The 22,195-nt window shown below is 40.1% G+C and overlaps 4 protein-coding genes across 6 annotated transcripts; all 4 read left to right on the forward strand.

Annotated features, from left to right (window-relative positions):
• Positions 1-1,873: 1,873 nt before the first annotated feature.
• On the forward strand, positions 1,874-6,052 carry LOC111608563 (uromodulin-like). Its single transcript, XM_023333437.1, has 8 exons — positions 1,874-2,169; positions 2,386-3,027; positions 3,228-3,421; positions 4,586-4,737; positions 5,045-5,287; positions 5,377-5,536; positions 5,819-5,894; positions 5,979-6,052. Exons 1-8 carry the CDS (start codon positions 2,106-2,108, stop codon positions 5,987-5,989), a joined length of 1,542 nt encoding a protein of 513 aa, XP_023189205.1. The 5' UTR covers positions 1,874-2,105; the 3' UTR covers positions 5,990-6,052.
• A 4,511-nt stretch (positions 6,053-10,563) lies between these two features.
• LOC102222110 (guanine nucleotide-binding protein G(I)/G(S)/G(O) subunit gamma-10-like) lies at positions 10,564-15,133 on the forward strand. Of its 2 annotated transcripts, none has more exons than XM_023333086.1 (3): positions 10,564-10,806; positions 11,269-11,395; positions 13,844-15,133. In XM_023333086.1, the coding sequence occupies exons 1-2, from the start codon at positions 10,717-10,719 to the stop codon at positions 11,392-11,394; spliced, it is 216 nt and encodes a 71-aa protein (XP_023188854.1). In that variant the 5' UTR covers positions 10,564-10,716; the 3' UTR covers position 11,395; positions 13,844-15,133. The 2 variants fall into 2 exon arrangements, with proteins under 2 accessions (XP_023188854.1, XP_023188853.1); XM_023333085.1 differs by having other exon boundaries at positions 10,567-10,806; positions 13,841-15,133.
• Positions 15,134-15,568: 435 nt separating this feature from the next.
• LOC102221842 (afadin- and alpha-actinin-binding protein B-like) lies at positions 15,569-19,666 on the forward strand. Of its 2 annotated transcripts, none has more exons than XM_005805126.2 (13): positions 15,569-15,617; positions 15,704-15,755; positions 15,868-15,947; positions 16,677-16,745; positions 16,819-16,936; positions 17,014-17,092; positions 17,184-17,337; positions 17,602-17,734; positions 17,820-17,923; positions 18,003-18,164; positions 18,722-18,830; positions 18,967-19,135; positions 19,482-19,666. In XM_005805126.2, exons 2-13 carry the CDS (start codon positions 15,704-15,706, stop codon positions 19,573-19,575), a joined length of 1,323 nt encoding a protein of 440 aa, XP_005805183.1. In that variant the 5' UTR covers positions 15,569-15,617; the 3' UTR covers positions 19,576-19,666. The 2 variants fall into 2 exon arrangements, with proteins under 2 accessions (XP_005805183.1, XP_023190207.1); XM_023334439.1 differs by having other exon boundaries at positions 17,184-17,304.
• A 1,030-nt stretch (positions 19,667-20,696) lies between these two features.
• nanos3 (nanos C2HC-type zinc finger 3) lies at positions 20,697-21,731 on the forward strand. Its single transcript, XM_005805125.2, has one exon. The coding sequence runs from the start codon at positions 20,950-20,952 to the stop codon at positions 21,580-21,582; it is 633 nt and encodes a 210-aa protein (XP_005805182.1). The 5' UTR covers positions 20,697-20,949; the 3' UTR covers positions 21,583-21,731.
• Positions 21,732-22,195: the final 464 nt, after the last annotated feature.

A 22,195-nucleotide genomic window follows, 5' to 3' on the forward strand; every position in this document is an offset into this window, starting at 1 on the left:
AGGACCTTCTCTTGTGCTTGTAGAGGTGGTTTTGTTGGTGATGGTCTGACCTGCGACGACAGAAATCTGCAACAAATCTCCCTGCTGTGAGAGAGGTTAGCGATGGTCTCCAGACCTCAGCTGTGTTGACATTGATGAGTGCTCTCAACACAGCTCTCCGTGCTCAGCGCATCAGATGAACCATTTACTTAAAAAAAAGTTGTAAAATTGCAAAATAGAAACAGAATTTTCCTCCACTTTTCAATTTTCTCTACTGTGTTTTGAAAAAAAAAATTAACTTAAAATAGCAGTAAAGCTGAACTGATAATGTGCAGTGGCTGCATAAAACAACATAGTGATCAAATTGTGTATAAACATGCAAGACAGCAGCTCAGTGTGGCTACACAGCCTAATAACTTTCTGTCAGCTGTTATCCTGGATTATGTCACAGCGTCATGGCAGCCCAGTGCTTCCTGTACATGGGGGGAAAAGATCATAGCAGCCTCTCAGTCAGGAACAATACAGGATATAAGCAAGCAAAGAGCTTATTTGTTATATTTTTATATCATCATAAGCCACAAATAGTGCAAAAATGTACATTTTCTGTGTGTAACTAATGTCACATATTTTCTACATTATATACTAAAACAGTAACTATGGTTGGGTTTAATTTTCTTTCATGCTCAGTCTTTAGTGTAAGACAATTCAGGACGCCCCCTTGTGGATTTAAATAACCCCTTCACTCCTTTCAGAGATTTATTGCTGGTGTGTTTTTCAGAGAAGAAAACATTTAAAACCCATTACATTAGAGCAGTAAACTGTCATGTAACAGAAGCATGTTTTCTGATTGCTGGTTCAACACAAACACAAGCTTCAGACAAAATGGGAAGATTTCTGAATTAAAAGCTCCCATTCCATTCATTTTTCGCAGGTAAATTTGTAAATGTAACCATCAAAAGCCAAATAACAAACTCATGTGGTATTTTAAAACTCAAAATGCACATTTCACTTTACTCTGACCCAGAAGAAGAGCTGTTGAATATAGTCGTTTCCGATTATATGCTGATCTCATTCATTTTGCAACATTTTTCTGTTGGATAATAAATTCAGGAACAAAAAAAAAACCCTGAAGAGCCGCTTTGGAACCGAAAGAGCCGACTCTTTTTAGTGATTCGAGCCAAAAGAGCCGGTTCTCTAAAAGGAGCCATAATTCTCACGCTGCCGTGAGCCCCTCCCACTTCCAGACAGGTGGTCAGTCCCACAGTGACCTGATCCAGAAAACCTCACCTGCACACAGAGACCCCACCTTCAGGAATAAAAATGGAAACTGATCTTAGAGTTTTCGATTCCCAGACAAAACACTGGCTAAAACAAAAACAAATACGTGAAGACTGATTTATACTGACCTACATTGTTATGGAGAATTAGGTTTCTCTGATATACATTTTTATGTTTTTCTTGTTTATAGTCGCAGAAATTAAAGGTGGGTGTCTGTGTATATGACAGGAATTTTGAACTTTTGATATTACTGTCTTTAAATAAAAGTACAAAAGAAATGAATTTTGTGCATAGGTTAAGAAACCTATACACAACCTACCTCTTTTTTGCCCATATGGGTCACTTATGAGTAAACAAATATTGATTTATGGTCACATATGCCTTCCATCCATATCTATCCATATCTCCCAGTCCAACAACATTAACTAACAGTGTAAATTCAAACGTGTATCTTTGCATTTCTATTTAGTCTTGATACTTTGCATAAAACCAACATTGTCAGTCTTACAAAGAGTACAAAATGTTCAGGGAGTGGCACCATGAGTAATCCCCACTGCCAATGAAACAGTCATTTCCAAAGAAGTGAGCTGATGACCCTGACCTCTTTTTCAGACCATCAATTAGAACATTTTACTTTCTATTTCAGATGAAGTTGTATAGTTTTACAACTTCAGCTTAAGTTTCTCTTCTTCTTTGATTAATAAGTAATCTTTGACATCAATCCCCATCACTTTGATGGACCTATAAATTCTCACCCTGTCCAGAGACATTTAGTTTCTTCTTTAAGGAAAGCAATACTGCATACTGTGTTTTCTTCTCAGGAGGTCTGTGCTGTGCATTTTTCAAAGATGGAAGTGCCCTGGACAATATTTCTAATTCTACTTTTACAAATTTTGATGAGAACCACTTCAGGTAAAACTTGGATTTATTTTCCTCCATCTTGGATTTAAAACACAAATGGGTTGCAGATCAAGTCAAAAATAAAGATATGTAAAAAAAAAAAAAATCGATGGAAAATTAATTCTCATTTATTCAACAAAAATTTATGTGATATGTCTAGCTGGTGGAGTGTTTCACCCAATAACGTCTACATACATCTAAATAACCTTCCACTTTGTTTTTTTGCAGCAACACTGGTCACCAGCTGTGATTCTTGCCATGGCGAAGCCTCCTGCTGGGAGTCCAGAGAAAGAGGCGACTCTTTCGCCAAGAGGACCTTCTCTTGTGCCTGTAGAGATGGTTTTGTTGGTGATGGTCTGACCTGCTACGATATAAATCTCTGCAACAGCTCTTCCTGTTGTGAGAGCGGTTATCGATGGTCTCCAGAACTCGGCTGTGTGGACGTTGATGAGTGCTCTCAACAGAGCTCCCCGTGCTCAGCGCATCAGATTTGCTCCAACAGACCAGGGTCCTATGAATGCCTGCAGCCTTCCTCCAACAGCAGATCAGGTCTCATTGAGGGAGCACTCCGACTGGCCAATGGAGGAAGCCACTGCTCCGGCAGAGTGGAAATCTTTCACGATAGACAGTGGGGGACAGTGTGTGATGACATCTGGGACAACATTAATGCTCAGGTGGTGTGTCGACAGGTGGGCTGCGGAAGAGTCATTTCAGCAACATCAAGTGCACATTTTGGACAGGGAACTGGGCCCATATGGCTGGATAACGTGAGGTGCGCAGGAAATGAATTACAGCTTTCAGAATGTCAACATCAAGGGTTTGGCAATCATAACTGTAATCACGGTGAGGACGCTGGTGTTGTCTGCGAAGGTAAAACCATGTTACACAATTTTTGCATGTATTAATTCTTATGTTGTGTATTTCCAATACCTTTCTGCATAATCACAACAATTCACATTGTTTTATCAAAGAATCCCTTACTTATCCTGTTTGTCACAAATTCAACAAAGTGAGTAAATTTTTATTTTAGTCAATGTTATGGAAAATGGTATCATTCTGTTTTTTCAAAGGGCCCCTTGTACAGCTAACTTGTGGCCAAGATAAACTCCAAGTAGGACTGGATCTCAATAGCACACAGTCTTCTGATTTGGATCCATTCTCTGGCCACTTTGCTGCTCGCAACTGCTCAAGGTTCAAAGTTCAAGGGGATGTTGTGTGGTACGAGGTGGAGGCTCGAGCCGGTGCCTGCGGAAATATAGTGACGGTGAAAATCTTTCCTTTTTTGCTGTGTGTGTTGGATTCTTATCTCGTCACCATCACACTTTCCAGTCAAAGTATTATACTCAGAGACCATTATGTGTGTTATCTTGTTGGGTCACTAGTCGAGAACAAGATAGCAGATTACTCAATCAACTTAAATGAACTGGGCCAATAAACCAGTCATTCTTCACTAATGCATGTTAGATCCAATATGATGTTTATTTACACCACATTAAAAATTAATATCATATATAATTTTTGTAGAGAAATTTATAAAGAAACGCCTGTGTCATAAAGACCTTGCTGATTGCTCATTTTTAAAGATTACAGGAACTTAAAAGTAAAACTACAAACAAATGGATAAAAGAAATATTAAGTTGTTCAGAAATGGCAAAAGATAATAAGGCAGAAAATGTATTTAGATTGTCAAAAGGTAAGCTCTACTTCAGTGGTGTCTGAAGTTGGTCCTTGAGGGCTGCATGTTCTAGTTCTGTTCCTGGTTGTAGCCATCTCTAATGAGCCAACAAATGATGGCTCGTTAGAAGGCCTAAGAAGAACATTGACATGCAGAGGAGTTTGTTACTACCACCAGGGAGAGAACTGAAGCATGCAGAATTACCAGATGCTTTCAATTACTTTATTGAGACTTAGCAGGTACTTTCCTGGAATTACCATGTGCATACCAGGTACTTCCATGAACTTGCCAGATATCCCCTGCAACTTACCAGGGTTACTTTTCCTGCAGAGCACATTCCAAGTTCCAAAACTTTCTGGTAATACAGGATATTTGGAGGAATTTCTAATAATAGCTCCAGAAAGCACTTAGAGCCATTCAAGAAATTGCCCTAAGTGTAATTTCTGGAATTGCCCTTCTGGTAAATTACATGTTACCAGGAGGTAACATATACGTACTGGCTGCGGTATGTAGTGGAACTTGACAATAAATAACAAGTTTAGCTAAGCAGATAGAAAGAATGTTGAAGTTTTCATGCATAGAGATTGCAAAAGAAGTTGTTTGGGTGTTGTGGTGGACCGCCATACACGGAGGCCTCAGTGACCCATGAAGGTCATAGGTTCAAGACACAGCCTGATGACCTTTGCTGCATATCTTTCCCCTCTCTCCCACCACACTGTCCTGTCTGACACCTGTCATTTTCTTGTCTTTCAGATCAACAGTACGCATGTCATCTTTGGGAACAATTTATTTCTCTACTCAGCAAACAATGAATCCTTCCTCCTTCCCAGGAGATTTCCGTTCTCCTGTTCTTATCCTTTGGAAACTGACACCAGTCTGAATGTGGCTGTAAGACCAACTTTAGAGTAAGTCGTCCTCTCTGATCAATATAACTGAGCTGGTAGATTCTGTGGGGAGTGTTTATCTCTTGAATTAACAAAATGCATTTGCATTAGCCTTTGACCAGAAATTAGTGTTAGTTCACCCAATTCCTCCATGATGATTAAATAATATATTGCATCATTGTTCCAATATATCAATGAGCTTGATAGATTGCGCTCTAATCACAAGAAGATTTTCAAACAATTTAAAATAACACAAAAACAGGATTAAAACAAGTGTTGGCAAATAAATTCCTGGACTGCTTGATAAAGATGGTTGTTGCCTTGGCAGGTGGGAACGAGGTATTTCAGGTACAGGTCCCAAGGCCAGAGCCTCCATGTCTCTGTTCCTGGACTCCAGCTACAATTACACTTACCCAGCAGGCCAGGTCACCCTGCCAGTGGGCTCGCCGTTGTACGTCGGCGTTTCTGTGGAGGAAATGGACTCAAACTTGGCGGTTGTTCTGGAGAACTGCTTTGCCACTCACACGTTAAACCCTGAGGACCCCATACGATACCCCCTCATTGAGAACAAGTATGTGCTCCTCTTCAGCTTCAGTAAATACTGTTTGCTGTAAAGTGACGGGTTAAAACTGTCATGTTTTCCTCCATTACCCCTTATAGATGTTCCACGGATCGCCGTCAGGTGTCCGTGGTTCAGAGCGGCTCCTCCCTCCAGGCTCGTTTCACTGCTCTGTTGTTCCTGCTGGGGGAAGATTATCGAGAAATTTATCTTCACTGTAGCCTGAGCCTGTGTGACCAGAGACGCTCCAACTGTGTCCCGGTGAGCAGAGACTTCAAATTAAACACAACAGGCCAGCTTTATCAAAATGTAGATAAAGACATAAAAAAAAAAACAAATTGCAGAAACTGTAATCCTTTTACATTATTTCTCATTTTCTATCTGAAACAAACTTCTTGGTTGACTGAAAATATTTCCTAATCTCAACCTACCAGGATGTGAATTATTTGGGGATTATTTAACTGAACATACTTTATTTCATCAGTACTTTATGATTCATGATGAATGAATAAATAAATTGCTTTAATTATTTACTTTTCCCAGGTTTGTCATAGCAGAAAGTTGCGTTCTGTTTCAAGCTTTCCTGCACTGAAGCCCATCACTACTGGACCAATAGTCTGTAAGTTTACCTACTAAGTATTTTATTATAATTAACAACAAGGGATCAATTATCATTTTTCTTCTTTTTTCTACTTATTTGCAGGGCGCAAATGAAGAAATAACAAGCTTTTTTCCTTGAAACGTGACACTCATGTAAAGTAATCAGACCAGTTGAAATAAGAAAAATGTGGCATTTAATTGATCTGATTGATTGTTGAGTTTTTGGGGAAATTGATGTTACTGAAATTAAACTGAAATTAATTATATGCTACTTGTATATTATTGTCAAATTTAATTGTATTTCTATCTTTTACCGATATGTGATGCTGTAATCATTGTTAAGTACTTTGGTCGTGTGAGGTTGTTGTAAATCTCGGGGTACTGGAGTTTAAGAGTGAAACATTAGTGATTGGTGGTTCATAGATGATGAGCTGTTTATTAGAAGTGGTCAGGAGAGCGCGCTAGCATGAGGACACCGGTGGAGAGGAGTCAGATAGTAATGTCTAGCATGTAAACAACGACCTGCATTTCATAAGTAAGTGCTAAGTAAATAAACTTTGAAATGAATTGAACTGAAAATAAAAACCTATAATGATCTTTTAGACCAAATGTTGTGGTTAAACCAGTTTGGAGGTTTGCTATATCTTCCACAAGGTCCCAGAAGTCAAGAGTGGCTGATGTTCATCAAGTCACATCTGGGCTCTGACCATGGATCATCAGTCTACTCCAGATTCCCATGGACAGTCTACTACCTGCCCTCTGTTACTACTAAGACACACTGTTGTAAAACGTGCAGAATGTGGCAAAAACGACTCTGCTTAGATGGCAGCATATGTTCTTCCATAAATTGTTTGTACCTTTCAGCATTGATGGTGTTTTCACATATACTCAAGTTGCCCATGCCATGTGCTCTAACACACCCCCATACCATCACATATTCTGGCTTTTGAACTTTGTGCTGATAACAATCTGGACAGTCCTTTTCACTTTGGTAGAGTTTTAAAGGGGCAGCATTATGTGTTTTCCAGTCACATGGTATTTTATAGCACATTCAAGTAAATATGTTCCTTTCAGTTGTTATAAAAATGCCATATGTATACATATATATGTAATAAATTCGACTTAGTAATTTGGGCCTCTGTCTCTTTAAAAACTCCTGTTATTTCTGAAACTCCACATTCAAGCAGCCATCACAACGTGGCTCCTCTCTTGACCCTTTAACAATAATTTTACCAGAGTTGGACTGAGAAGTATCTCTTATAATGAGCTCAGCAGATGCGCAGCTCCACCAGGTGTTTGCTAATTGCTGCTTGCTCTACTAATAATAATAAATTATGAATAACAATAATAATCATACACACAGACACTACATTGTCTGTAGGCTTTAAAGATTAGTCATGGTTTATCCAGGCATTACCTTCCTGTTTTTAGCTGCAAAGGATTTCAGCTCAACTGAAGTCAAACGTAAATCCTGTTTATTATTGTTCTTTAACACCACCTAGTGGTCACAAATATTCTATGTTTTGGATTATTGAATTTAAAAAACACATTAATAACTGAAAAACATAGTAGTCACCGTATCACTGGTCTGTGCAGCGGGCTGTATTACATTAACTACTTCAAACAAAATAATTATTGCAAATAATGCTGATGTAAAGCCTGTATAAATGAAAAAGTAGTAAAAGAAGTTCAAAAGAAAAGGCTGAGCACATAGAATAGAATAGAATAGAATAGAATAGAATAGAATAGAATAGAATAGAATAGAATAGAATAGAATAGAAGTACTTTATTCATCCCAGCAGGGAAATTACTTTGCAGTTACAGCATAGAGACAAGACACAATAACAACTACCACTGAGTAGTAGTTGTAGATAAAATAAAAATTAAAAATAAAATATAAAATGCTATAAATTGTAAAATATGAAATGCTGTTAATATAAAAAGCAACTTAAGAGCAGTCCTTGCAAAGATTTTTTAAAAAATGCAGATATGTATATGTAAATATATGTACAGCAGTGTGCCACAGTGCAGTTGTGCAAAGTTGGACTGATTAGTGCAGAACAATGATTTAGCTTTTATTGTACAGTGAGATGGCATGTGGCAGGAAGGATTTCCTGTATCTATCTCTCAGAGTTGTACTGGATATCAGTGGTGTACAAGGTGAAGAGAAAGGGAGAAAGACTTAGACTGACTTTATTGTCATTTTGCATGCACAGGGTGTATACAGAACAAAATTTCGTTGCATACGGCTCAGGACAATGTTTTGAGGTTCCAATGTTGTGAGGTTACTCCAGAATAAAATAAAATACAGTATAAAATATGAATATAAATATGAATATAAAATATAAAGTGCAGGACTGACAGTAAAATGGAAGTTACTTAGCTCTGTACATGTGCAAGGTATGAAGTGGAGACTTCATACCTTCATACCTTAACTGGACTGCAGTTTTTGAGTGCAGTCCAGTTAAGAGTTCAGCAGTCTGATGGCAAGTGGGAAAAAAACTGTTTCGGAACCTGGTGGACCTGCACCGGATGCTGCGGAACCTCTTTCCAGAGGGCAGCAGGGAGAACAGTCCATGGTGGGGGTGTGAGGGGTCACTGATGATGTTCGGGACACGCAGCGCTGGGATGAAATGTCCTGAATGGAGGGAAGGGGGGCCCCGATGATCCTCTCTGCTGTCCGCACCACTCTCCTCACGTTCTTCCAGTCGGAGGCGCTGCAGCCTCCACACCACACAGAGAGGCAGCTGGTCAGAATGCTCTCTATGGTGCTTCTGTAGAACGTCTTGAGGATGAGCGGGGGCAGGTGACCACCACATCAGACAGGACACTGCCCAGACTGACAAACTGTCGCCTGCCTGTCAAGTAGTCAGTCACCCAGGAGATCACTGAGTCGTTGACACCCATCCTCCGCAGCTTCTCACCCAGCAGCAGAGGCTGGATGGTGTTGAAGGCACTGGAGAAATCAAAGAATGTGATTCTCACAGTGTCTCCTCCACCATCCAGGTGTGACAGTGCTCGTTGCAGCAGGAAGATGACGGCATCGTCCACTCCTAAGTGGGGCTGGTAGGCAAATTACCTACATATGTGTATTAAGCTGTGTGTTATATGCTATTAAAAGTCAAACTGAATAAATTTTTTTAATAAAAGACAGTTGCTTATTGTAAGAATAAATCAGGGAAATAGACGGACTTCTCAAGAGAAATAAATAATTAGAGATAATGAGCTACACCTACAGAAACCCTGATGCTGGTTGATCTTTGTTTGAGACGGAAACCATGGGAGGTGTTTGGGTTTTGATCATTTGCACCATGGCAACCCTGCAGCTAGATAAAGGCTGGTAGTTTTTCTTTCCCAGATTTAATCAAACTTATAAAGCAGGAGTTTGCTGTGTGTAGACAAAAATACAATTGCATAAAGTTCAAGTGGTTTATCTGCATAGTTAGACTAAGTAAGAATTACCTGTCTAAATACGTGAATAGTATTCTGGGCTGTAGATGGTAGACAATGGGCTGAAATTTGAAAAACCAGAAGCTCCTAACTAACTGACAATGAGTTGGCACTCTTTTCTTTGACATGTAATTTTCAAAGCTTTGATGAGAGGCTGTCACTCATCCTCTACAATGGCCTGATGTCAGTCGAGGCAGATGGTTTGGTTCTGCTGCAAGTTTCTTGTTAAAAAGAAGTCATTTCCACAGTCACCACATGCTTACTCAGGATGAAGAGCTGTTGCAAAGTCGATGACTTGCGACCAACTGTCTGCCACACAACCTTAACTTCTTAACTTACAGATCTCTACTGGCATTATTCTCTCTGTTAGCCTTCAGCTTTTTTTTTCTCATAAAAAAATATATATATTTGAAATCCACCAGCTCTTAAATTAATTAAGTACCTAATTAATTAATTACAATAGATTTGGATTAACAAAGCACCATGCCAGCCACTTTTTACAAGTAGAAATTGATATATAATACAGCAACGCGCTGACATTGGGTCTAAACACCGGAGAGGTGCAATGGCAAAGAGTATAAAGCTGCTGGAGACTAGTGGTTTAAAAATACCCAATAATGATTCCTTTTTTTAACTTTAAGTACATTAATACAATGTTAATTAAACAATTAAGTGTTGAAACACTTAATTACAATTTTTACTTTGTGTGTTATTCAGATTATAGTTGTATAGAATAATACAGACAACAACTTGATGCAATTAATTGTGGCACAATGGCACAAGGAAGGAGGGATTGCTGAATCATTTGATGCAACAGACTGTTCACCTTTGCCACATGCTTGTTGAAATGTTTTTGAAGTTCAACATAGAAGAAGGAAGGCATGAAATGGTTACGCATAGGTATGAAATAAGAAGCCAGCTGATTCTGAGTTGCATCTGCTTTGATGAAAAAAAAATGCTATGAGTGATTATTGTTCATTTTTGTTTCTGAATTAGTTTGAAGATTCACCTGAGCATGTTACACAATTGATAAAGCAGCAGTTCTTTGAAAGCGTCCCCAGTCTGGTGTGAAGCTAAATGAGGTGGCAAACAACCACTAAAGGTCACGTTTTACCCTGTTTGCTGTCTAGGAAACTTAAAATAATGGCCCATATTTTTATGGGCGTTTCCTTGGGAACGGTGGGAAGATTACGTGGTTGACGGACTTGCTGGCCAATAGGAGGGCTCGGATAGCGCAGTGTGGGCATGGCAACCTTCCTGCGCTGTTTCCCAGTTTAGTTGTGGGTGTAGTACAGTTTTAGGTCTCTCTTCCGTTGAGGTTGTAGACAGCCGTCATAAAAAAAAAAAGAAAAAAAAAGTTGGATTTTTCTTAAACACCAACGACCGCCGCTATGTCCAACAACAACGCCAGCAGCAACTTGGTGGTCGCCCAGCGAACCGTGAAGCAGCTCCGGTTAGAGGCCAGTACCCGGAGGATCAAGGTACGAACCCTCCGCTGACACACAAACACGGAAGACTTTTCTCTTGACCGTTGACGCTAAGTTTAGAAATCACGAAAAAGTGGATTCTGTCAAATGTCGATTTACTGAATTGCTGCCAAGCTACCAAAAAAAAAAAAAAAAAAAAACGTAGCTAAAATATTAGTAACTCGCTGCTACTTCGAAGTTTTGAAGTTAAAGGCGTATACAAATCAAGCTCTCTGGAAATGAGTGGGGCTGTATATGAAAATGAAACATTTTAGGTACAACCACAAGCTGATCCGCGGCTCCGTTGCTTGCAAATATTATGCAAAAAAAAAAAAAAAAAAAAAGCAGAGGCGGTAATAGTTAGTGTTGGAAAAATAAGAAAACTGGCAAATCCCGAGCGCAGGGGGGCCAGACGAACACGGTTCATGTTTATGCTGGTCATGTTTTCACACCCACACCATATGTTGGGCTCCACAGGTGTCCCAGGCTGCCACCGAGCTGAAAAACTTCTGCATCCAGAATGCCAACAAGGACCCGCTCCTCATGGGGGTCCCCTCCAGCGATAATCCCTTCAGACCCCCCAAGTCCTGCTCGCTGTTCTGAGGTAAAACGACTTTTAAGACATTAAGAGGCGCTTTATACCACTGGGATGAGCCAAGTAGTACCTTTACATTCGGTTTATTCATTATTCTGCTGTTTCGACATGGGGCTGGGCGAGGTGGCTGAAAAAGTATCATGGCAGGGGTTTCATAAAAGTGAATATCGATAATTATTGATTTGTTTTTTTTTTGTTTTGTTTTAAGTATCTGAAATACGGTAATAATATCTGGTGACTTGACCTTTTACTGTTTTATCCACAATTTATTCTTGAGCCGTTTTTCTCATCTTCTTTCACTCCACGCTGTTGTGGGTTTTTTGTTTGTTTGTTTGTTTGTTTTCTTTTTTTTTTTTTTAGCAGTTATCAGATATGCTAAATCTGAAACGGCCGTTAGTTGGCGTCACCAAGCTTGGTAAGAGGTTGAGCGGCTAAAGCCTTTCCTCTGCCTACATCTCCCAGGATGCTGTGCGGTACTGGATCGGAGTTCTGTGAAACTATATATATTTACTATATAAACTATATATATTTTATATATATATATATTTTATATATGTATATATATTATATATATATATACATATATATAAAAGAAAAATAAATGATTGGATATTCTATTGGACATATTTTCTATTGATAATGATCACATGCCTATTGTGATGCATATTGCTATTCAGCGCTAGTCTCAAGGTCCCAGATTCAGGACAGGTTGCCAGATTTGTGTATTTACCCACTAACTCTCTGATTATCTTAGTGTTAAACAGTCAAAGGAGTCACTGAATGCTGATCTGTTAGACCTGGTTCAGTGTGAATGCTAAGGTATCTGCCATCCTCTTGTAAATTAGAATATGACTCCATCCTCAGCTCACAACTTGTGAATTTTCTCCAATCTCTTGAATGTGGTTTGCTTCACAATTCTTTCAATTTTGGGATTTGCTGTTATTTGTAAACTTCTTCCTTCCACCCAAATTTACATTAATAAGCGGTCCGAAGAGCCAGCTTCTTTAGCCATTTTCTTCTGTAAATGTCTGTCCTTCTCCGTGGTGTCAGTGACTGTCGGTCAGTTAACTGTCAGCTCACTGGTTTACCCTCTGATTGTGCTTGGCAGAACATAATATTTCAGTATTAGAATAGGATAGAATATACTTTATTGATCCCTAATGAGAAATTGCTTATTCATTGACAAGCTACTCCATCTGAGGTATTAAATATCAATAATACAAATATAACCATACAAAGTTTATAAAATACATATACATACCTAAGAGTGATGAGATAGTTCAAAATGACTAAATATAAATAAATACATATTTATTTATTTTGTGTTCTGTGAGTTCTTGCAAGTGTTACCTTGACGATTAGGAGGAAGATCCGCATTTCCGTAGTGCTATAAAGTTACCCTTTTTTAAACAAGGTGTGTTTTGGCAAATCAAAAATAAAGCTTGAATTGTAAAAAAGAAAGAAACAACAATCCATTTGTTAAATAGTGTTTCTGTCCTTAAAACTATAGATGAAAAAAAAAGTCAAAACAAGCAACAATTTTTTTTAAAGCTCAATTTTATTTTTCCAGTCCTGGAAAAACTGAAATCAAATAGGATGCTTTACGAAACGCTGAACGGACCCGGATCTACTTTCCTCAAAGAATATACACAGACACTTCAGCTAGCCATGCCAATCCAATTAAAAACTAGATAAAAAGCATGAAAAACTCACATTAAGGTATGATTTATTTGGACATCATTTGAGGGCAACTATAAACATTGTATGTCAGTGGCAGTTCTCCCTCACAGAGTGGCATCGCCTCTGCTTCTAATGTAAATAAAGACTGCTCAGAAAAAGGAGGCTTGTTTCTTCGTTTTTGTTTTTGGTTACTGTTCTCAAAGAGAAATTGGAACTGGCTAAAGTCGATATTGGAAGGTCAAAGTTTTACAGAAATCAGATCCAAAATTGTAAATGCTGCATTTCTGATCCTGACCAATCTATCGATAACCCCGAATCAGGAAAAAGCACTAAAGACTTATTGTTTTCATTTGCTATCATTTTCATCAGAAACTTCCTCATGTTGGAAATATGCAGCAGTTCCACATTGTGGTATTTCTGCTATTTTGAATGCTATTACAAAACAGGAAATCTCATAAACCACTTTTCTTCCTTCAGGCTGGGTGAGCAACCTATATGTGAAAGGCATGATGTGGAAAGGCTTAAGACATGTTTGGCTAAAGTTTAGTAATTACCGTGTTGCAGTAATGGTGCTGGAAATTTCTCTGCTGTCTGCAGAACTATGTGAGCTGAGAAACGCCATAGGTGCCAAATAAAACAACAAGATATTTTCACTTTGAAGGGATTTGCCCTGTTATGGCACCAGAAGTATTAGTGTTCATGATGAAACAAGACTGGAACCCCAAAGTCTGATTGAATCATATTAAACGTCTGATTTTCTCTGCTCTCTTCCAGCAGCAGAAGGAACGTGAAGGATTCCTCGTCCGTCAAAGCTTCACCTCACCTCTCGTCTGCGTCATCGTAGACTTGTTCTGCAGCTCCTCACGGGGGAGGGAGGGAAAACGCACTCGGTGCTGAAGGTTTTTCGGGGGTTGATGTCGATCTGCTTTTTTTTTTTTTTTTTTTTCTGCCAAAACTAATGGTATCATATCTCCCATCTGTTACACGAAAGCACGGCCAAACTCGTACTTGTTCAACAAACAAGCAGAAGATGTTCCTGACACTAACTTGACTAATGATTAATCTGGCTTTGCCTAAGTGCTCGACATGTCCGGCATCTATTTACAGACTGTTACCTCTGTTTGCTTTTTCAGTCGGTGCCCTTCTGAGGGGCAGGTGGAGGGATATTAAACGTAAATTTGATGCAGGTTCTGTCCCATCTGCACTGTTTTGTGTCGTTTATCTCTGTAAAACATTTTAAAAAAGAAATAATGTCCAACTACATTTCTGGCCAACTCACTGTACCTGTGCCTTTTTTAAAGATTCAAGTATTTAAGCAAAAAGTGTCACAGTGAGCCTGAGGTACTACAACATGACATACTTTAACGTTAGGATAAGTGTTGGTTTGTTATTCTTTTGCTTCTTTGTTTCTTTCACTCACCTGTTATCTACGTTTCAGTCCTTTTGTTGAATCTCTTTATTTAAAATAAAAACACGTAAAGGCCTTACGCTATTTGGATAGTGGTAGCAACTTTAATTTATTTCACATTGCACGAACGCTTGCGTCTGTATTGAAATCCTTCGGTTTTGTTTGTATTTAATGAGTCGGTCGTCGTTTTTCACGCTGGAATCAACCAAAAATCTTTCCTGCTGTCTGTTGGCGCTCGCCTTCGTTTTCTGTGCAACGTTTGAGTGATTAGGAAACGACAGAAATGCTGCCTGTAACTTTTTCCACGACAAAATCAGAAGGTAATTTTTGAAAGTATCACTTTTCTAATTCGTGACTGCTTTTTGACAGGCAGGGCTTAAGGCATTCATGAAAAGTAGTCGCGTATATTTTGACGCTTTTCCATTCAAATGATTTGAGTGAAGTTGGACTAAATTGGATTTAAAAAGGATCATTTTATTGTCGATTGGATTGGCCCTTTGCTGTGACGGGTAGCTGCTGGACCGGATTTGCTTTGTCGTCAAATACTAGAAATCTTCACAAAGCCACAAGAATTACTGTTACCTGTCACCCCAATGATTTGTGATGAATGCAATGTGTTTGTATGAAAGGAAATAAATAAAAAATATATATACTTGCAACATGTGTGTTTTGCTCTTTTTACTGTTTTGTTAAATAAGGTATTGAAGCACAACTCAAAATGTTCTGAGAAAACATGACATTTTTCCGTGTGTAGTCGTCTAATCCTGTTAAATTAATTAATGACACACGCTGACTTCATGTGAATCTTCTGACCTTAAGCTGTTTCTGCTCTTCCGGATGTGTTGAACACGCTGACTTTCAGAGAGCCAGCCGAGCGTGTCTCATAATGAGGGTCGCTGTCATGACCTCTTGTGCGTTTTTCCACGGCTTGGCCTGTAACGCGTTCAGGAGGAACCCTGAGTGAGAAGTAGCTACTAATACGAAGCTTTACAGGAAACCTCTTGCTCAAAGCATGCTCTACCTCGTGTGTATTGTTGGTAATTAGCAGAAGTGCTGTCACCTGGAAATAAAAGCAGCAGCAGCTGTGAGCAAGTCTGACTGCTGACGGCTGGAAATATACACACAGGCGTGTTAACCTGAAATGTACGCATGTATGGTTTGTTGATCACGTTGCTGTGCTCATAGTTTCTACGTGTTCAATTCATGAATGTGATTTTATGTGAATTTAGATGGCGTACAGATTTGACCAGAGCAAAGTTGGTGGAAAACAGGAACTTTCAGGTTTCATTTGAACTTATCGTTTATGTGCACATTGATACCTTTCTCCACATTAGCACTGAATATTCTTTAATGTTCCCCTTTTTTTTCTGTTTTGGTTTATATTACGCTGCAGATTCGTATCTCCAGAGGGACCCAAACACTTCCTGGTGGGCTGACGGACAGGCCTGCAAAGAGCAAGGAGATTCCCTCAGGGTGGGTAAAAGAGAGGCTCAACTACCAAGCAAATCACTCGTCCTATCGAGCTTACTTCACAGCCTTTAATCTTTTTCTCCATTTTCTGGTAAAGTCATGAACATAAACTCTTAATGTATTTTATGTGGTAGCGCCACACAATAATACACATTTGTGAAACGGAAGAAAAATGATGCTTAGTTTCTCAAATTTGTGGTGCATGTTTGCAGAATGGCACAACTCGCATAGAATGAACGGGTGACATTTGTCAACATACATTTTTATATCTTGCCACAGATTTTTAAATGGGTTCAGGTCTGGACTTTGACTGAGCCATTTTAACATATGAATGTGCTTTGATTTAAATTAGGAGGGTCAAATTTGGCTCTTCAGTATCTTATCGAGTTCTACTCATGTCTGCCTGAAATGATTAAAATCAAAGCAATTTAAGGTTTTACACTTGCATGAGGAGGAGCATCATGGCGAAAGCTGGAACCCTCCACTTGTGAAAGTAAAATCTGCTGTGCCTCACCTTGACATTTGGACATCAGTTCTGATGCCAGACAAAAAAACATTTTAAAAAAAATACAGATGGGTTTTATTTACAGGAATGAGAGTAAAACTGACTGAAAACAAATGTGTCATCCTCTCCGTTGGTATATCTCACACAACACCCCCTTGACCCAAACCAAAAAACATGAAAGGTCAAAGGGTGTGAGGACTTTTTCATGGAACTGTGTCATCTTACAGGAGCAGCTCAGAGTCACGGATGAGCATGTGGCCAGGCTTCAGGGAGATCTGAGAGCTGAGCGTTTAAAAGTAAGCCCAGTACTTTTGAGAGCGATAATTTCCTGATCGAGTTTACCTTAAGTGGCGCTCCCCTTCCTGTCAGAGTTCCCGTCTGCAGCTGCAGTGCAGCCAACAGGAGGCGGAGCTGAAGCGCAGAGAGATGCTCTGCAGTAGACTGAAGGAGAGGCTCTCACAGCTGACTGACAGACACAAAGGGCCATGTGAGACTTCAGAATCATTTCAAACAAACTTATTTAAAATAAGATTTATCGCATCGTTTTCTTTGTTCCTGATGCAGCTATAGAAGTAATAAACTTCCCTCCTGGAAGCAGAGGCAAAAGGGAGCAACTCAGCAAATCGGTCAGGTTTACTGCCAGGTATGTGGACGGTTGCTTGTTAAAGGTCGCTGAGGTTTTGGCCTTTTGAGTTGGACCTCTCCTTCAGACTGCAGCTCTCTCCTCCTGACAGGCGAGAAGAGGCTGCGCTGCGCCTGATGCTGGAGCGCAGAGAGGCTGAGCTGAGGGAGGCCATGAAGCTGCGCCACTGCCTCACCACTCTGCTGCACGCACTGCGAGTCGACATGGAGCAGGTCAGAGAAGGGACGAGTGGCCAGCATCCATGGGTCAGTCCAGAAAAGGAAATACTATTAAACACTAGTAGCATTAGTAGGTACACATAGCACTACTCTCTGCTCAAAACGGGTCGGTTCTTTTGTCCCAGTCAAGTCCTGAGTAAAGTCAACCTTTAGACATGAGTTACATTAATACAAACAAATTTATAAACAGTCAGGACAAGCCTTTTTAACTACAATTGAAGAAACATGAGGTATGCTAAAAAGTACATAACCTGGAGTGAAAGTTATTGATCTTTTTTGTGGCTGCCACAGTTTTTGGATGTTGCCCAAGATGGAGAGAAAAAGTTGGAGGAAACTGAAGCGGCGCTTGGCGAGCACCTGACTGGAGGAGTGGTTCAGAGCTGGAGGCTGGTGCAGAAGAAGCTGCAAAGCATCTTGTCCGAAGGTGAACGGCTGACAATAAATCTCGTGAGGTGTTTTTGTAACCAAACCAGTCGTCAAAAGCTGCAAGGAAATGATTCTGTCTGCAGGTCAAACAGCTGCTGGTACCGACCACGATAAGCTCATAGCTCAGCTGGAGATCGAACTGAAAGAAAGTCAGGAGGTGGTTAGATTGCAGCAGCAGCTTCTGCAGGTATCTGCCGCCTTTTTGTTAAAACATTCAGTGAGCCATGAATGGTCTGAGGGAGACCTGCTCTGGCTGCTTCTCATAGGACAGCCTGGTCTCCACAGTCCCATCCGAACTCTCAGATTCCTACTTTTTGGAGGAGTGGGAACGTCTTCAGATGTCCTGGGCAGAGCTGACTCATCAGAGGAGGACTTTTGAAAGGGAGCGCCAAGTGTTTACCGACGCTGCCATTCGACTGAGCCACGAGGTAAAATGGGGTTGAGGGTGAATTAGGATTATCAGTAATCAATTATTCTGGTGATTAATCAGATAAAAGCAAGGTACATTCTACAAATTTTTTCTTTTAACATTTATGCCTTTTTATACAATATTGGAAACGTATTAAACGATGCATTTTTTTGTTAACCAAGAAAATATTTAGTTGTTTAATAACTAAATATTAGTTATTAAATAACTAATATTATTTATAATATACCCATATCCTAGGCCCATCTAGGCTTGCTTAAAATGTAAACTAGTCCACTGTCAATATGGTTTAGGCTAAACCATACGGTCAGTTAAAGGTGTTGAATGCAAAATGTGTTTTTTTTCCTTTTTTCTTTTTTTTGGTGCAATTTTGGCCAAGTTACTGCTCTGAATATGTTTCAGCAAATGGCCTAAACTCGGTTATTTAAATAATTTGTTGTTTTAGCCATAGATTAAAACCATAGGTTAAATTAAGTGGTTTGTTGTCGTGGGAGACCTTGCCTGTCAAATCAAGCACTTATTGAAATCATTCTACAAAAATGTGTATTTTGTCCACAGCGGCGTGACTTTGAACAACAACGGGGCCTGTTCTTGAAGCAGCAGTATCTGTGTGATTCGCCTTTGTTTCAAAGAGAAGCAACAAACCGGAGGGACAGCAGTGCTTTCAGTGAGTAAGGGTTGACCGTGTTGGGAATCATAAGCAAGGGACTGGATGAAGGTCCAGACTGAGACGTGTGACTCTGTGTACTTGTATGTTTTATGTTCAGCACATTAATTTCACCTTTCAAATGTCTGTGGTGCAGATTTCTCTGGTGTGGGAGGAGCTAACTTATCCGGCTGTCTTCCCATCAGTCCATCACCCAGCAACTCTGGGAACGTTGCTGCTCATGGATCACATGAGGGAAGGGTCAGAGTTCAAACGCCCAGCACACCTCAGCTGTACTCCGCTCTCAATCTATCATACAATAACCAGTTAGTGTTCCCACAAAGTTGGTCAAATTTAATATGCAGTGCTTTACAGAGGTGTTTATATAGCATTTGATGTTTTGGGTTTTTTTGTTTGATTTTTTTACGACCTCACAACTATGTCAAGATCTTTAGTTAGAATGTGAAAAAGTACAAATTCTACTGCAAGACGCTGTTTTGAGTTCCTGTGATGCAGGGCCTCCATCTTGCCCCAACCGTCTCCTGACCAACCAGCTGTGCAGATGGTTCAATGAAGAGTTTCTCAATTTAAGGATTGAAAGAGTTTTGCTTCATATAATTATCTGGCTAAGCTCAGATCTTCATCAAGTTGAATAATGTTCTTCTTCCGCAGGTCCAGAGAAGCTGATCACCACTTGGAGACGTGGGAGGGCGACGTTGACAGGAGACCACACACAACCTGGCCTTCATTTTTGAGCTGGTCGTGATACAAACTGCTGCAGTTAAAGCACATTCCACATTTTTCAGTATTTGTCTTTTTAACAAATTTAATAAAAGCACTTATTTTGTTTTTAAAAACCTGGTTGTCAATCATTATGCACCGCTGACTGATGTTTTGACACATTCACTGAATCTTACTACAAGTAAAATCGTCTCCTGACCGCCAGGCTCATGACTGCTTTCTGACGTTTGTTTTCTAACTTGAATTCGAAAGCAAAAGAAACAATTATCCAGTCTTGATCTGGAAGGACAAGAAGTGCTATTTGTTTTTTCTATATCATAGTGTGTAAGATAAGCATAAATGCTATCTTCTGACAATACCCAAGTAGCAGTGGATCAACACACGGAGGGAATATTAATAAAAGGCAATGAACAAATGTTTAAAGGGCAAATACAGTGGCAATATTTTCTTGATGCTAGAACCTCTGATAATCCCATATAGTTAAGAAACTTGTCCCAATGAAGCCTCTTCAGCTTGTATGGGACATCTGGAAGTAGGCCCATCTAGGTTGGGGCTCAGGGAGAAAATCATAAATCCTGTGTCATTCTGGGAGCACAGCGTCCTGTACTTCCACATAACGAAACAGATACGACTGCATCTGCGAATCAATTTTCTTGCCCAAAAAAGTGTTTTAATGGAAATTTGTAGAGTGACTTCATGGATACTTAATGGAGAACAAGGAAATAAGCACTTTTTGCAGGAAAGATCACAGCAGGAAATTGGAATTAGCTGTGGAAGTAATAAAAAGCAAAGATGGGTTTTTCTCCTTGTTCATAAAAGTTTTATCTTGTATATTTAATTCTCAGTGTTTATTTTTGTGTCCTATTTGTGTATCACTTTGTGTACGTCAAGGAGTATTTCGTTTTTAAAATAAAGAGATTGACACTGGAAATGTTTCTGCGTTACACTAACTTGGTGTAATTCTGCATAGACGCCATTAAAACTTACTAAACTATAATTATGGCGCTTCAGTAAACCATAGAAAGATCTGAAATGATCCAACAACACAGTAGAGTTTGAGAAAGAACAGTTTTGCCACTCTGACATGGTTCAGTTAAAACTGCAAAGTTTCCAATAACAATCAGATTCTGAAACTGAAAAGCCGGTAGACGGTATAAGTTTCTAAAAGTCCAGGAGTGGCAGGAAAGAGCTGGAATCATGTGGGATATGCTTAGAGGATAGTGAGAGGCGCACGCGTATGCTTGAGCTTTCCTGATTGGCTGTTGGCTCCCGGAGACTCCTCTGCTTAATTAGCAATCGCAAGTGTCTGTGCATTATTCTGTCGTCGTTTCACGTCTTTCTGGTAAAAACAACTCGCTCGCCAAGCAGACGAGAAAACAAACCCAGGGAAGGAGACGGAATGAATGGCACGGTGTCGGGGCTCTTCCACCACCTACCGCGCTTCATGGAGTCAAACAGCGAAAGTTTTCAGCCCTGGAGGGATTATATGGGACTGTCGGAGACGGTCAGAGAGATCTTGAGTCGGAACAGCACCGAGGAATCCGTCCTGCCACATCTCAAAGCGCATCACTCCCAACCCGACCATTTCAGCGGAACTTTAGGGTCGATGCGCATGAACGCAGAATCCTGCGAATCCCTGCTGTCTGGCTCCGCGACTGTGCTGAACCCAGAGGATATGTTTCGGTTCGCACCGCAGTCAGCCAGTGCCGATCCGCTGCAGACACCTACAACTGGTTCGAGTTGTCGCCCCAAGGACCGCAGGAGTACCGCGAGTCGCTTCAGGGCTCCGGCTCCAGAGCCGCCTGCGCGCCCCTCTTCCAAGTTCTGCAGTTTTTGTAAACATAACGGTGAGTCCGAGCTGGTCTACGGATCCCACTGGCTGAAGAACCAGGCTGGAGAGGTTGTGTGTCCCTACCTGCGCCAGTACGTGTGTCCACTATGCGGCGCCACGGGGGCCAGAGCCCACACCAAGCGATTCTGTCCCAAAGTGGACAGCTCCTACAGCTCGGTGTACACCAAGACCAGGCGCTGATTTAAACAAACAAAACAAAACAAAAAGAAGCTTCCCCCCTTTTTTTTCCTCCTTTGTGTGCATTTTAATTCAGTATAAGTGTGGCTTTTACTTTTGTGTGTTGCTTGCTTTGTATTCTTATTTGCATGCTTTGTTTTTGTTTTTTTGTGCATGTTTTCTGTTTGGAGTTATTTAATTTAAACGCTGTCTGTTTGCAGTTTTGAATTTTGTACAAGAACTCAACAACAAAAAAGACTGTCAGATATTACAGTTGGGAGGAGAGAGGACAAAAAAAGGAAATTTTTGCTTTTTTGTTTTGTTGAATACTTTTAGAACACGGTCAACACATGTCCAGGTCCATATACACTTTACCAAAATGTATTGAAGAACTATGACGAAACCAGCACTCTGGAAGAACTTCCAGCTTCACCAATATTACCCTTTTCTACAGTATGCTTACATAATGTGACCATGTCAGCATTTTAAGCTTTTAATGGGGCACCTTCTCTTCTGTGTACTGGATTCTGGGAGCATGTTTGATTTGGAATATTTCCTATTTATGCCACTGTAGCTCATGTAAAGTTTGTAAATATTTCTGCCACTGTAGCTCATGTAAAGTTTGTAAATATTTCTG

This window comes from Xiphophorus maculatus, chromosome 5, assembly GCF_002775205.1.
Source record: "Xiphophorus maculatus strain JP 163 A chromosome 5, X_maculatus-5.0-male, whole genome shotgun sequence".
NCBI lineage: Eukaryota > Metazoa > Chordata > Actinopteri > Cyprinodontiformes > Poeciliidae > Xiphophorus > Xiphophorus maculatus.

Coding starts and splice junctions, on each gene's coding strand:
- LOC111608563 (XM_023333437.1), top strand. CDS start 2,106: ATGGAAGTGCCCTGGACAATATTTCTAATTCTACTTTTACAAATTTTG. Junction 3,422..4,585: donor CCTGCGGAAATATAGTGACG/GTGAAAATCTTT, acceptor CTTGTCTTTCAG/ATCAACAGTACGCATGTCAT. Junction 5,288..5,376: donor TACCCCCTCATTGAGAACAA/GTATGTGCTCCT, acceptor TACCCCTTATAG/ATGTTCCACGGATCGCCGTC.
- LOC102222110 (XM_023333086.1), top strand. CDS start 10,717: ATGTCCAACAACAACGCCAGCAGCAACTTGGTGGTCGCCCAGCGAACC. Junction 10,807..11,268: donor CCAGTACCCGGAGGATCAAG/GTACGAACCCTC, acceptor TGGGCTCCACAG/GTGTCCCAGGCTGCCACCGA.
- LOC102221842 (XM_005805126.2), top strand. CDS start 15,704: ATGGCGTACAGATTTGACCAGAGCAAAGTTGGTGGAAAACAGGAACTT. Junction 16,746..16,818: donor TGAGAGCTGAGCGTTTAAAA/GTAAGCCCAGTA, acceptor CCTTCCTGTCAG/AGTTCCCGTCTGCAGCTGCA. Junction 17,338..17,601: donor CGAGTGGCCAGCATCCATGG/GTCAGTCCAGAA, acceptor TGGCTGCCACAG/TTTTTGGATGTTGCCCAAGA.
- nanos3 (XM_005805125.2), top strand. CDS start 20,950: ATGAATGGCACGGTGTCGGGGCTCTTCCACCACCTACCGCGCTTCATG.